At 36.6% G+C, this 15,344-nt stretch overlaps 1 protein-coding gene across 13 annotated transcripts in view; it reads left to right on the top strand.

Moving 5' to 3' along the window:
• The window catches only part of LOC135683393 (RNA-binding protein Musashi homolog 1), a 105,335-nt gene that overhangs the window by 53,411 nt on the left and 36,580 nt on the right, over window positions 1-15,344 (top strand). For 10 of the 13 annotated variants that reach the window (XM_089109310.1, XM_065198635.2, XM_089109309.1 and 7 more), the window contains 8 exons: window positions 1,974-2,022; window positions 5,338-5,420; window positions 6,102-6,180; window positions 6,835-6,909; window positions 7,355-7,405; window positions 9,419-9,496; window positions 10,516-10,719; window positions 11,185-11,375. In XM_089109310.1, coding sequence (XP_088965436.1) covers window positions 1,974-2,022; window positions 5,338-5,420; window positions 6,102-6,180; window positions 6,835-6,909; window positions 7,355-7,405; window positions 9,419-9,496; window positions 10,516-10,719; window positions 11,185-11,375 — 810 coding nt within the window. The remainder of the gene's footprint in view (window positions 1-1,973; window positions 2,023-5,337; window positions 5,421-6,101; window positions 6,181-6,834; window positions 6,910-7,354; window positions 7,406-9,418; window positions 9,497-10,515; window positions 10,720-11,184; window positions 11,376-15,344) is intronic. The other 3 variants (XM_089109313.1, XM_089109319.1, XM_089109314.1) reach the window with 3 other exon arrangements.

Raw genomic sequence — 15,344 nt, 5'->3', positions numbered from 1 at the left:
ACTATAACGAGCTTTCATTACCATAGTTTCGTGGATAAGTCATTCTATACCCTAACCATAACTTTTTGTATCCACCGAAGTCTTGGATTACAGTTACTGCATACGATTTAGATAAATCCCTTTTCAGTGATGCTTTATTGTTGTTTCTTACATATTTAATAGCATATTATTTAAAACAGCAGAATCGTAAATCTGTTAAAGGCCATACCAGCAGAAATATTCAAGAATAATTAACAGTAATGCCATTGAATAATGTATAGTTCTTATGCATCTGGCTACGTGCCCTAGACTTTATAACATGACAGTTTGGTATATTTTATTGCAAAACTTAATCTAAGTCATTCTGTCCTAAATGCTACCATACTACATTGCTATTTAACTTACTGTCATGCCCATGCTTATTTCCAACTATGGTATTCCCATCGATGGATTCGATGCTTGTTTCAAACTATGTAATTTTCTCGGTGGCTTACCGAGGGGGCTGTATAGGACCACCGTAAAATGGGGAGGCATCACATGTGCTACAGGCATTAGGTTATAAGAAACAAAGCTCAAGATTAGTTCACGCTTTCTTAACTTTTTTTTTATTTAAGTACTAAATGTTTCTTAAAGGTTCCTTCAATGTAACATAACATAACATAACATAACATAACATAACATAACATAACATAACATAACATAACATAACATAACATAACATAACATAACATAACATAACATAACATAACATAACATAACATAACATAACATAACATAACATAACATAACATAACATAACATAACATGAAATATACTGTAGAAAACCATTTCTTTCCACCAAATTGAGCACCAAATGGAAATAATACATTGTAAAGGAATGTGCAAATACCCATGAAGTGTTTGGCATGTAAGACCAGTTAAGTGAGTCAATTTAAGTAAGTCAAGTCAAGTCACGTCACGTCAGAATCAATATTTTTAGTCGGAAACATCGACTTTGCTTGATGCTTTTTCTTCCTAGTCTCAGAAAATAAAATTTTATAATCAATTCCTTGAAGTCTGCAATCTTGCAAGTAAGCTTGATTATGAAATTTTTCCAGAATGCGTTTAGAAAATTAAACATTCCTAAAGCAACCTTACTTTGCAATTTTGAACACTTCTGTCTTACAAGAAACAACCTTAATGAAAACTGATGAAAACTACAATATTGTTGCTGAAAGCCGAAGTACCCTATAATGGAACTAAACTGAACGATCAAAAGGATGCTTTTCCTTTAGTTGGTGAAAAATTACAAATTTTATTGGTTAAATAGACTTAACTATTTCTGGCAAAAGTCAAACTACACGAAAGTTAAAGTTTCAAACTCAGCATTAGATGTTCGAATAAACAGTATCAAAATATTTTCAACCACACAATATATTGTAACAAAGTTTCTGAAGTTTTGAAAAGATATTGGTCTAGAGTTGCCTATAATGGGTTACCTTGTATGAAAAATGGGTATGTTCGACGTAATTTTTATATAATTTTGCCTAATCTTCAGCTTAAAATAATATTATCAGCAGCATTAAACTTAAAGATGTAGCGATTGTGTATCTGCATGATCTTAAAACAGGTATTTTATTAATTTTTTACAACGTTAAGGAACTTTTCTTGCAACTTGTTAAGAATTTTTTGGGGCATCTAATACTGTGCAGAGGACACACAACCCTTCCCCGCAGATGTAACATATTTCCATACTCCTTCCTCTAGAAATACCCTAGCATTCCTTTTTATCAATACCAGCCACCTTTTCGATGCTCTTTATTCGAAAAGTATTTCATTTTAGAGATATAAAGATCCGTTAATGACAATAATGGCGGTCTGCTGTTCTGTTGTACTGAGAAACGTATAAACAGTGCTGTAAATTTACCTGTTTACCACATTAACTTGGATTCGCAACTAAAGACCGCCCTTTTCTAGGCGTATACTCTAATGCTAATTTTTGTCACATTTTACAGGTGACAGATGTTTTATTAATGTACGACAAACAAACACGAAGGCTTAGAGGTTCGTTATTCTTTTTACTTTTCGATGACACTCTACAAAAAAACCAACGAATTTGGTTGTTGTTTATCACTAGAGTCTTAGAACATAATTCTTCATCATTAGAAAAAATGCTTGATGATTTTCTAATTTGATGAATTCGAGGCTTTTCTCACGGCCTTAAATTTCTGGCCACCAGATATTCTGTTTTCTCGATTCTCTGCTTACACTGCCAATTAGAAGAGCAATATTTCTAACTGTTATCGATAAATTTTAAAGTTATTTCATTATCAATTGTATTAAAACTAACCTGGCTTTTGGATTATCATACGGAGTCGCCAAAGCAGGCCTGTTGTCGCTCTGAATAAAGTTTTTTTTCGAAAAAAACCACCTAGATTTGATAACATAAAAACCTACCAAACATACCGTAAATCCTCGAATAAGCCCCCAGGGGCGTATTTGCAAGAATGAATTTTTGGGTGTGGGTTTATTTGAGGGAGGGCTTATTTCAAAATTTAGAATTTTTATCATTACAAAAGTCGCTTTTTTGCTTTTTGGTCTCAAGTCGAAGGAAGTAATACTGTATAGCTATTGTCCTGTGAGGGCTTTCTTGAAGTAGGATATTATTCTACAATTATGCTTCCCTCGAACAAGCCTAATGGAGGCTTTTTGTGAAATTGATTTTTTAGGTGGGGACTTATTCGAAGGGGGGGGGAAGCTTTTTCTAGCATAGGGGGTTATTCGAGGGTTTACGGTCGCTGTATTGGGTAGTTTTTGTTGTTGTTGGTGGGCGTCGTCATTTGCATTTTTTAGTTCCAAACTGATCACCTCATATCAACCCATACCTTAAGGCAAGAATACACAAAATTCTAAAACTTTCCAACCATTTTTGCCACAGAAACCCTTTTCCTACACTGTACACTTGCGGTTCGACTGAAGACATTCCCTTGGATTAATTGGTTTCGTATCACTCAGAGAGTTTCCCATTTTATACAAGCTTTATACAGGCTAACCTGCTATTGATTTCCTAAAGCTCTACCTTCTGGGTTCGATTTGGTGAAATTCTAGAGCTGAACTTTTCATTCAACCCAATTAGCCTTTCCGTCCTGTCGCCCCGGGTTCTCTACAGTTTTCATGCTCTCATTAATCCTAGTGTGAAGTATCAACAAACTGTATATGATTTCACTCACTTTTTGGTGTTTTAGAGATCACTGCTCTATAACAACGTTTTATGTTTTCTCACAAGCCTCGCTTTTCGATGCGAAAAACTCCAGGCCTACGCTCAGCCAGACGGATGATTGCCTTCTAGCGGGTGATTTTTTGACTGCTTTAGTGTGGTTATTAGTCTCGTTTTGATGGTTTGTTGTTTGTCGATGGATTACTGTGTCTGAGACTGTCTGGAAAATGCTACTGTTTAATAATGTGTTGGTGGGTTATTCTCTGATTGAGGCACTACTGTTTCAACACTAGACTAAAATAGTAGACCAAAGCGTGTTGTTCCTTTGAATTTGCAAAGAATTCAACAAGCCAGATATCTGTTATCCTTGCTCCAGGATCCTTGCTTTTACGCCCTCCGTTGCTTAATTGAAGCCAATCAATCTTTTGACAGCCGATAACTTATCGGGTTTCGATCTAAGTCAGAGGATAGTATTACATGAAATGACGATGAATTTTTTGACTTTATCTTTCAGACTTTCTTTGCCTTGCTGTCTTGATTTTTTGTCACTGATAGCATAACACTTTTATCTCTGACAATATATCGATCATAAATAGAAAAAAGTTTCTGATGTATGAAGTTGATTGAGAAAAGACAACAAAAAACGAGAATCAAAATTTTTCAAAATTATGACAATTTCGGCGCTTGTTATGCTTCAAAAATCGAGTATTAATTCATTACTTTATTTGTTTCAACTTTCCTGCACACTTCACATTTATCGTGTTTTCTTAGGAGTATCCATATTGGATCAGAATATGCTTCTTGTAGTAACAAGTCATTATATTTTGCGAAAATATGATTGCCTAAATTAGAATCAATGATTTTCCAGTCATCAGTTTTAATCCAGGTCTGATACTGGAACTTTGAATCCAGAGACTAGACAGGATGGGATTAATTTTGCCAGACATTACAAAAGTGCAATTTGCGAGATCTTAGATACTTTACAATCTGCAATTTAGTTTCTATTGACTGCACCTGCACACTTCTGATTGCATTGCTGTTTTCAGGCTCAACAATAATCGCGTGCGATGCGAAAATTTCATTTTGAGTTGCGATAGTGAACATTTTTTAAAATATCGCTTTACATCCATTCGTGCTTTTTGGAGGTCGATTTAGAACCATTGCCCAACGATTTGATGATAAAGAAAAATCCTCACGCAAATCCAAAGAGTTGTTTAGTTTCAAGCGAATCCTTAGGGCTGCCTAGGTTAAATCCATGTACGCTACTGTAACGTAAACCTTTGTTTTCACCTCTGTTATGCAAGAACACTGTGTTGCTTCTTTGGCATCAAAAGCTCTAAAATTTTCCGACAAAGTTTGTACTTCTGGGAAAGCCATACCCCAACTTTCTTGCCGGTCAAGGTGTCTCTGTTTCAGGGTAGCAAAACATTTCATTGTCTGTTTTAGTACTAGCTCGTTGCCTCTTATTATTATTTTGCCTTAATCCTTCCTCGTTTCTTTTACACTAACCAAACCGTTTCGTTTACGAAATTTTGGAGGATGTGAAATAGAGGATGACATCTTCAGATATTTTGTAAATTATAAGCCTTTTAAATCCCGTGTAATACTAAAACCTTTGGCTGGAAACCTTTCGTAAATGACTCCTTTTCCCGAAAATGCATAAATAATTTTGACTGAAAAAAGACTACTTTACCTACAAAGCCGTTCGCGTAATCCGCCTTTGCGCTTGAACTGCTTTCCAAAAAGCAGGATCAAGTTTTTATCCTCTCCGATTTGATAATGTCAAATTCTGGCTGTAATCCTTCGTGTTGTTGCTTTGCATCATTGTCGCTTCAAACAAGCATTTCAAATTTGTTAAAGCAATACCAGAATAGTGATAGCTAGCATACCCCGTGCGATTGGTTCAAGAGCTAATACTGAGAGGGAAGCACCCACCCTTGGACTGTTACCTCTTTTGAATAACAAGAGAAAATAAGCGTCCATCTTGTTTAATGGAGTCCGGCCGCTTAACTTTCAAGTGTACTTGACGTTAGTCCTACAGTGGAAAGATGGTCGGTAATAAGAATATATTATGTAACATTGCAAGGATTTTCCCGCATTTAACTTGATAATTCGCTATTAAAACAGATAAAGAATTTTATTTGTTTTTTGTTTATTTGTAGGATTTGGATTCGTTTCTTTTGAATCTGAAGAAGTTGCAAAACGGATTTGCGGTGAAGGTTTTCATAAAATCAAGTCGAAAAGTGTAAGTTCCTCCTCTTTGAGCTCAAACATTATTTTGTAAATGGTGCCGATGGGAAGGAGGCTTTTAAGGAAGAATTGTTTTCATTGTAACAAATAGAGAGTTTAGGAGAATAATTTGTCGACGGGGGAGCCGTACACACGCATTCACGGTTAATTGATTGACAGCTGCCGCAAGTAAGAACCTTTTGACCAGGTAGTTAAGCTGATGTTAGTTCGGCATGTCATACCGAGAGAGTGCGGTATAAATTTGCCAAAAGTCATCTTCATTAACTGTGCTAGATCTTTTATAATCTTTAACTGCTTTTCCACGGCAGCCCCTCGTTCTAACAGTGCTCAGAGGTCAGCAGCAAATTTAGGCATTCATACAAAATCTTACTAGGTCAGGGCCAAGTTTGAGCTGGCAGCTTTCAGTATTATTCTCTTCACCATTGGAAAGGTTTTGATAACATAACAATTGCTATCGAAGCTAGGCCTTATTCCAAGGCTATTTCTCGGTTCTAGCCATTTTGTACCTTTTTGAAATCATCAGATGATCATTTCTTACAATAGTAGCTAGCAATAATAAATTGTAACAACATACTCTGGCAAACTTATTGCAATGTAAAGGGTATTTCCAAATTATTTAAAGCAAATTAACCCCGTCAAGTTGCAAATTTTAAGAGTCGATCTGTCATTTTTTCAGGTGGAATGCAAGCGAGCACAGCCCAAGGAAGTCATGCAGGCTTTACAAGGTAGAGGAAGAGCTGGCCCTTACTTTGGAGGTATTATCTTCCAAGCGAATTTCGTTTAGTTGATGGATACCTTCATTCTTATTTATCATTCTTACTTATTTATTATGCTATACTTATTTCAGTTGAACTACAGTACAGTTGACCTTCACTAACTTTGGCCGTGTTTGTTTAAATTCCTGGCCTAATCTAATGGTCCCTTATCTCACAAACACCCTGTGAGTTTATTCGTACTTCCTCACAATCAAAATATGTAATATTCTCTTTAAACCTTAAGATAAGTATAAACTATTTGGCAGCTCAAATTTTTGTTCAACTGTATCTAAAATATAACTTCTACAAGTTACTATATGCTTTATGAATTCATTCAAAACATAGTATATGATGTGTATTTATACCTGAAATCAAAAATGTGTATTTCACTTAAAAACTCTTTATGGTGGAGCATTAAACTGTTTTTTCTTCTGATAATTCAATATCCCTGAAAGTAAAAGCTTTTTTCAAAATTCCAAGATTCTACAAAAAAAGAATCGAAGTTTGCCACCAAGAACTTCTCAATGGAGTTGTCTGTTTAATATAAATTGGCAATGTCCCGTTTGTGTTATAACCACTATCTGCATGAATTTTTAAAAAAAATTAACATGAAATTGTTATTTTAATGGCTTATTTCTCCTATCCTTTTAACAGTTGATTTGTCACAATTTTCGTTTCCAAGATGGTACACGCAATATGGCGCACCAATGCCTTTTTATTCAGGTCAAGGTATGATTCTTCCTTCGCTTTAGATTTTCCCAGATGTTCCAGTCTCGATCTTAACAACAAAATTAGATTGTTTCAATCTAAAATTCTTTGCTGTATATTGAATATCGATAAGGCTTGGCTTTGTAATTGAATTGGCTGAGTTTGTTGTTAAGTCATGCTAATCTCGTCCATGAGCAAACTAAATTACTCGAATTTTCTCAAATCACAAACCATTTGTCAGATTTCTTCAAGATTGATATCTACGAAATATGTAGTTAAGAGCTATATATCATTTGCATACCAAGAGGCACATTGCTGAGCATATCTTATTACTTCTCTCTTACTCTGAAGGTTATCGGGTCAATTAATTTGATGGTAGTTAGCGTAAAGTCCTGTGTTTTAGGTAGCTTCAATAGAAATGCTTCTTCCACGGTTCCAATTAAACTCAATTTATTTTACGTTTTAGAATGGCCACAAATGAATGCACATATGTACCAGCAACTGGCAAAAATGGAAGGTACTTGATTAGCTTTATCCCTTTTTTGGATAATCATTTCAACGGTTTAAACCAAATTTGGAGTGAAATTAAATCTCATCCTGCTATGAGAGAATTGGCTAATAACCAGAAAATGTTAATTGAAGTCTTGGTTTTCCAAAAGCGTGAGCCTGAGATAAGACGAGTCGAAATCTGGTGAAATTTGGTTCTTTTCTTTTATATTTTATATTTTGCGGGAATCGCTAACATTTTTAAAAAAGGGAAGGGAAACATAAGTTGTGACCTGGTGGTGTCTCTTCACCTAATTCGTTTGCCACTGACTAAGATCCTTTGCAAGTTCAGGACAATATTCTTGATATGAGCCTCAATGTAACTTTCTCAATAACATTTCTGAATACGTCACCGTTTTACCTAAAACTGTTTTGCAAGTAAGCTAAACACCCATTATCGCATCAGCCGATTTTCCATCAGTGACATCAATAAAGTATTAACAATCTCACATTGATTTTATAACCAGTTTTTATAATAATTTTCAATGCAGTAGGTCACTGAAATTCAAAAAGTAATTCAGAGCAGCTAAAAGAAATCTAAGGCAATTGAGATAAGACTTTTTTTAAGAGGACCAGCTTAGAAACAAATTATAACGTTGCCAGCCTTGTTGTTCGAAGATACATCAATCGAAGTAAAGTGATGGCGGCTGTAATCTGTTGTCAGGTCGTTTATAATGTGAGCATAACGTTCTTGTTAGTGAAAGCAATCTTATCTTTTTGCTAAAGAGGCTCAAAACCTTGACTTATGTTGGTAATTATTGGTTTTTCTACATCATTCTCGCTGCATATTGTTGTTTTTATTTCTGTACAAAACAGTTTCCTAAAGGTCATTTATCCGTTTGGGTAGTTATAATGACTTATTTTCTCAAAAACCTATGCGGAAATCGTTCACGAGTTGAATAGACGTAGACATTAGACGCTGTTATGGCTTGCAAACCCGAGTAATGATGCAGGATGCTAGTCCAAATATGAAGAGTTAGAAGCTGCAAGCGCACGCATAAGTGAAAATATTTTCTTTCGTATCAAGACTCTGAATAAGTTTCTTCAAAAGCGTAATTTTGTCTCTGAAGAGTTAGTTAGGTGTACAGCGTGTTGATTTATTGTGGACATTTTTCCGGTGCCTTGCAATTTCTTCTAGTGTTGTTCATTATAATCTTCTAAACAACTTTTTCAGACAACTTGTTTTCAATCAATAATACCCTCTGAGTAAAAATGCCATTTCCTAAGACTTTCAATTTTTACTCTCATCTTGGCGTCTTGAGATGTTTTCTGTCTACAATTTTGTAACGGTACACGGTGCTAATAAGGTTATATCAGCCAAGGGAATTGGAGACTTGGGTTGTTGGAGACTTCCGTTGTTGGAGTTATAGGGTTTTAGGTACTAAGAGTGTTTGAGTCTGTTGCTAAGCATGATGGGAAAATTCGTGCTCTCAGCCTCTTTTCAGTAACAGGCTTTTGCACCCTCACTGCCAAAGCCCCCGTTTATTGCAATAAACCACAATTCGGTAGTTATTCAATTCATTGCCTCATTTACCCTCATAATAAAGAGATGTCTAAAATATCAATCAGAAAGTGCTCCAAATAGTTTATCATTGCAGCTAAGGTCTTGCATTATTTTTCCAAATTGAATCGCAAACAGCGGCTTTATTCTTACGCAGCCTTAAGCGATACCAAATTGCCGTCAGCAAACGAGGATGGTGGCTCTTCGCTCCTGAACCCGCTTCTTTAGGCAGTCTCGGACTCCTTGTTCACAGAGCCGAACATAAATTCTCATTCAGGGCTGTTGGGCAAAAAGAACATTTGGTTTAGTGTGAGCAAGTTTGAGGCGCAGACCGTCTCGATTTGTCATAAACAGTACAAACGTTGATTTAATAGTCAAAGATTTGTGAAAAGAAGTAAAAATGGCCCATAAACAACGTTAAAATGCACACCACACGTCAAAAAAATTTGATTTCAATCTCATTCGGCGTATTTTTAATGGCAGACTATAATATGACGTTAGCACAAGGAAGATGGAGAGAGCGCGGCCGAAGTGCGGCCATCCTCGGATACCAAACGCCAGGTTCGCTTTTCAAGTTTACAGCACCTCTTGAACAAACTGTCCTATATCAACAATGGAAGGTCAAAAAATAACGGCTGCATAAAGAATGTCTCGCATGCATGCGTAGAGAATGAAAAATGGAAAGTCTCTCATGCATGCATTGAGAATAAAGAGTTACTTTCTTAAAGTCTTTTCTCAAATAGCACCCTATGTGACAACTATGTCCAATACCATAATTATCAAGAAGCTAGGGCAAGGCGAGTGATTCTTTTGACATGAGTGACTATATACGTAGGTTTTAACATTTCCATATTTCTAGTGATGTCGTGAGCAGCTTGACATTGGGGAAGTGACCAAACATCGTGGAAATTTTATTTAAGCCTCTATGCTTCCAAACATTCCTTCAGCTGTGTTATCCGACGACATAGTACTTTGGAGATTGATCTGAGCACCACATCTCATTTTGCCAAACTCTTTATCAAATAAATTCCAAGTCATCTTTATGGAAGCGTCCTAAAAGTTTTGAAATGCATTTTCAGAGTCAAGAATTTTTTTTCGTTTTTCCCCCAGAGCTTTGATAAGATATAGTTTGAATGTCTTGCTTGATAGATATAAAATTAGGGCGTGATTCTATTTTTCGCTCATTTTCACAGAACTTTCAGGCAACTATCAACCTTAAAATTGCCTCTTTGTCTGCTCTTCTCTACTTTTTACACAAGCAATTAAAAATGGCTGCATTTGCTTTTGATTTGCAAAATGTTTGCTGTTAATCACCCTTTTAAAGTAGCAGTTTGATGCTGTGTCAAGTGTCAAGTATTATGTCAAGTTCAAGTAATCAATGGTTTACAACATCAGCCCAGGTATAGCCCGCTATGTTTCAATAACTGTTGACTTAGAACAGCTTTGATGATTCCCAAAGCTGTTTGGTTATCGACTACGTACGTAACATGTTCTATCTCAATCAAAAAGACAAATGTTTCTCAAATATCCATTTCAGCGTACTACAGCTTCTAATTGCTTTTTTTCTCTGATTTTTTCAGGTTTTCATAGCTTTCCTCCTGGCAGCGGTGGATTTATGAACATGACAGAAAGACGCACAGAAACCTCACCTCAACATGGGTACTACCGCAGCAGCTTTGGGAGTATAAGGAACCCTGACGTCAGAGCTCGTTCTGACCAGAATCCTCAGAACAACAGTGTCACTTCGTCATCGATTTCAAATATGCAAGAATATGACTATGGAGGTATTTGGTTTTTAGATTTAAACTATACTCAAAGTCCTTTGCTGTCATATGGGGTTAAAACCGTTATCGATGACCCAGCCGTTCTCTAAATATGGATACTGTGCCTCAGTTAAAACTTTTAGATCTTTCACGCACACCATGTACAGTGAAATAAAAATCTACCTTTTTCATGTCATCGAAGCACTGCCTTGTATAACTTTTTCAATTTTAGCTCAGACTTAGTTGATATTACATAGGTACCTCGTTCCATTGAAGAGTTGCCATTTCTGCTCTTAATGTACAAGCCTATATACCGAAGACTTTTAACGCTGCTAATTTGCAAAGTGAAAGTTTGCTATAGATTCATGATGCTTCTACTGATAATGCTATAAGAATTAACATAATAAAGCTCACTTTCAAAGGTTTCTTGTTAAATGAATATACACATCAATTGTATACAATCTTTCTAATGTTTCTTTTATTTAGTACAAATGAATCAGTACCATCAACATGGACAAGGAAACCTGGCTCCCAATCCTTCACCCCTCAGTCATGGGGGCATGAACCCTATCAACTCTCCTGGTCCAGTTGAATATATTTCAGCAACGAGAACTGGTGCTGCTGCTCCTCATGACTTTGCGGTATACAGCAACAGCGTAGGATTCGGAAATGGAATGGTAGGTTTTTTCATCTTTAAACTTTGTGTTTGGGCCTCTTTTATAAGCATCATGGGTTTCAGCTGCTTTCTGCCCAATGGAGTCAACTGGGGCTCCCCATTCTCCAATTTGTGTATCTTCGCCTTTTGACATTTCAATATTAAATGTTTTTCTTGCTACAATCGTGGACAAAAATTGACATTTCAAGAAAACTTTGATTTCTTTCCTTTGAAAAATGGCATTCCCCCTTCCCCCAATTCAATGTTGAATACATGATTTTGAAGCAAAAATGAGAGAACTACAAATCCAACATTGATTTGGGGGGAAAAGGGGGGATTCGAATTTATAGGGGCAACATAAAATAAAAAATTGCAGAAATTGCATTTTGTGTCAACAATTTTGTCCGGGATTGTAGGGTTATAAAATAGTTTTAAGTAGCTTTTGAGGCCAGACTTCTAAGAAAATGCTACTTGTAGCGCGTAATGACGCACTGTTTTCCTTTGGTCATTTAAATCTTTTTCAAGAAGAAGACTCCTGCACCTTTCTATATCGCGGCTATATCCATCTTTTGGAGGTGCACCAAAATCACATGCTCCTTTTTACAACTGTTCAATAATATCCTCATAGTATTCACAGAATAGCAAATGACCGTGAAGTGACAAGTTATCCTTTTTCTTCAATTGCTTCAAATAGCAATGCTACCTTTGTCTTCCAAACTGTCTATTCCAAACTGGGCACCTTGTGCTATTCTAATTTTACACTGATTTTCAAAGCTTACTGAATTTAATTCCGACATTCCTATACTCTTACATGTAATTCTTGTTCTGTTCCTTTATTTTTGTATTTTTGTGCTTGTAGCGAGTAAAGCTACTACTCTGCTGGCCAGCCAAAAAATCTCTTTACAACAAATAAGTCCCATCGAAATATTTCAAGGAAGTATCGAAAATTAATTTTCTTTGAGCTAGACCACGTTCAATTATCTCCTATTATCATCCATTTGTTTTCTATTTCTTGTAAATGAATCCTTTGTCTGCATTTTTAGAGGCATGTATGAGGGCTAGAAAACAATTTTCTGGGTCGATCACTTAACCAAAACCAAGAAATACAAATCTAGTCAGCTTTGGTTTTACATAGGATTAATACTTTACCTCGTGAATGGTTGCCCCTTTCACGCAAAATTAATCCTCTCTTCATGGTATTATCCTCGAAATCAATGCTTTGTCTGAGTATGTAAGCCTTTCAAACAAAAGATACATTCCTTCTTGGGTCAAGCTCTGGTTTCTCTCATCTAAAACCCACATAGGAGTTTGCTATTGCAATCAAAATATGAACAGATCTTTGTAGAATTCTCGCATGCACGTGCTTTGAAACAAAAGCACGCCACGCTATCGTGAGATGATTCCTGTCAATGAAAAACTCATTGACTAGCTAATAGTACTCTTACTTCCATAACAGATCGAGTAAAATCTGAATGAAGGGAATTGATGAATGGACTGCCATTTGATCTCTTTTACTGCACGTGCTCATTCAGGCGATGACATTAAAGGCTGAACCCCATGTGTTTTCCTCGTGCGATGGAACTTACACACAAATCTGGGTTCCATCATAACCGAACCTCTAGATAGTCAGCCTTTTAACTTGCAGTCCTGTTCTTCTCTTTCTCCTAATTTACAATTCAATTTGCTCACTACTAGTTTGATGCATGTAGAGCCCTGTCCACACTACACAAACTAACCCTGGTTCGTCCCAGGTTCTCGCTAACCCAGGTTAGACACAACTAACCTGGGTTTGCCCTGGGTTAGTTCGATCAATATCCAGAGGTGGGTTAGACCTTTATTTTGCAAACATGAATGAATTCTACCCGAATATGCAACTCTGGACCCTTGCAAAAGTTTTTAGAGCGGAGTAGGAGTCCATTGGTCGTGCCTAAAATCTGGTACCTTGTGGTTTGGTCGTGCCCAACAATAGAAGCTTTGATTGGACAGCCTGTGTTTGGTCGTGCCCAGCAATAAAGAAAAACAATGCTAGTTGTGCCCTCAGAAATGGACACGACCTCGTCATCATAATCAGAATATTGCAGTTACGAGAAACAGCATGTGATTGGCTGAAAACTGGTGGAGTACAATGACGAAGTCGTGCCCGTTTCTAAAGGCAAGACTAGCTGCACCCTGTGTCATAAGAAGGCCTATTTGCTAGTTCCTGAGGACGTTTGTGGATGTTCGTTTGTTATCTGAGTTATTCGAGTGGTGTTTGTGAATGATCCAGTCCAATTTCATTTTATAAAGCAGTTGTATTTTATAAGGAAACTGCATTTCTACTGTGGAGGAAGCGCAAAGTTACATTTAGAGTTACTTCAATTACGGAATTAAATTGATCTTTTTGACGCATTTTCTATCGGTTAAAGTGGGTTTAACAAGAGTTTGAAATTAGGTAGTACTTGCGAAAACAAGTTCGTGACGTCACAGTGATGAGTCGGGTCGACAGCAATCAGGAAACTGCGGTTGTACAGAATAGGTGTTAGTTTAGTGCGCTCGTATTAAAGTTGGTTTTGTCTATTAATTTTTAAATATAGTAGTGTACATCGGAACAACGATCGATGTAAGAATTGACAGTAAATAAACCATCCATCGACAAACGTGTCTTTTCCGGCCTTTTCCAAACCAAGCGAATGCTATTTAACGTCCAAGCGAATGCTATTTAACGTGTGGAGAATACGGAGCCAGATAGAGAGTTATCTGTTATCTGTAGGATTCTGATCTGAACTCAACTAAAATTACTTAAAAATTAACATGCTTATATATAGAAATTAAAATTCTGATTAAAGATGAGTTAGGATGACGAAAGGATGATTCAATGTGATAAAGAAAGATCTAGGCAACATAGAACGGGAGACGTTGAGTCAGCTTGATTTAGATGAGTGAAGCTGTAAAAACAGTGGTGAAGGGAATGTCCTATGGTATGTGATGCCGTTAATAACGTTGGTGGATGTCATGCCGATGGCATGCTCGATGAATTAGTGGGAAGTGAATGAAGAATGGCCTAAGAATGGTCATTACAATATATTGCGCGGATGAGTCTGCATTTGATAACGAAGAAACAATGACAGGGCACACGCCACCGGGGGGCCGGGGTGGCCAGGGTCCCAAACTTTTTTGCGAAGCAAGTAGTTTTAAAGCTGCAGTAAAATAAAAAGAAGTCTTGGCCCCCTACTTTTGCTAGCCTTGTCCTATCTTTTCTAGTGTATCAAACTGCCCCTTATTGCAAAGTTTCATGCTATTCTACCAAAGTGAGACTGAAATACGATATTACCGTCAATAAAGGTCTAGGGCAAAGTACCCCAGTCTGAAAACAGAAAAAGGGGGCAAATTTCACACAACAGAAAAACGTGCATTTGTCTCAATGCCTTTTACAAGGTGCTCAAGAACTGTTCACTGTTTTTCATTCCAGGCTATTTGCATCCATCTATGTTCAGGAAATTGTTATGACGAAAGTAGACGGCCCACAGAACAGAACACATGCATTTGTCTTAATGTCTCTGACAAGGTGTTCCACAAATTTTCGCTGTTTTTCACTTCAGGCTATTTGCATCAATCTATGTTCAGGAAAAATAGCTCTTTTGATACAAATTCAAATTGTTATGACGAAAGTAGACGGCCCACAGAACAGAACACATGCATTTGTCTTAATGTCTCTGACAAGGTGTTCCACAACTTTTCACTGTTTTTCACTTCAGGCTATTGTCACCCCTGCATCCATGATGTAGAAAACCTATCATATCGATTTAGTATTTCGCTTATGCTGCTGTTCAGAAAAATAACTCTGTTTATAGTTGTCAATGTTATTAAACTTTTGCACTTTTTTCTTTTGCAAATTTGCAACGGTCAAATTCTCATAACTCTCAATAAATCATAACTCTCAATAGGTCATGGCTATTCTTTATTCTATTTTTGATTTAAATCATCTGGTCTGTGTATGATGATGCTGCTTGAG

This window comes from Rhopilema esculentum, chromosome 7 (genome assembly GCF_057945365.1).
Source record: "Rhopilema esculentum isolate cy_ngs chromosome 7, ASM5794536v1, whole genome shotgun sequence".
NCBI lineage: Eukaryota > Metazoa > Cnidaria > Scyphozoa > Rhizostomeae > Rhizostomatidae > Rhopilema > Rhopilema esculentum.
Note: the sequence above shows the minus strand (reverse complement) of the source record. Positions and strands in the feature narration are given on the sequence as shown.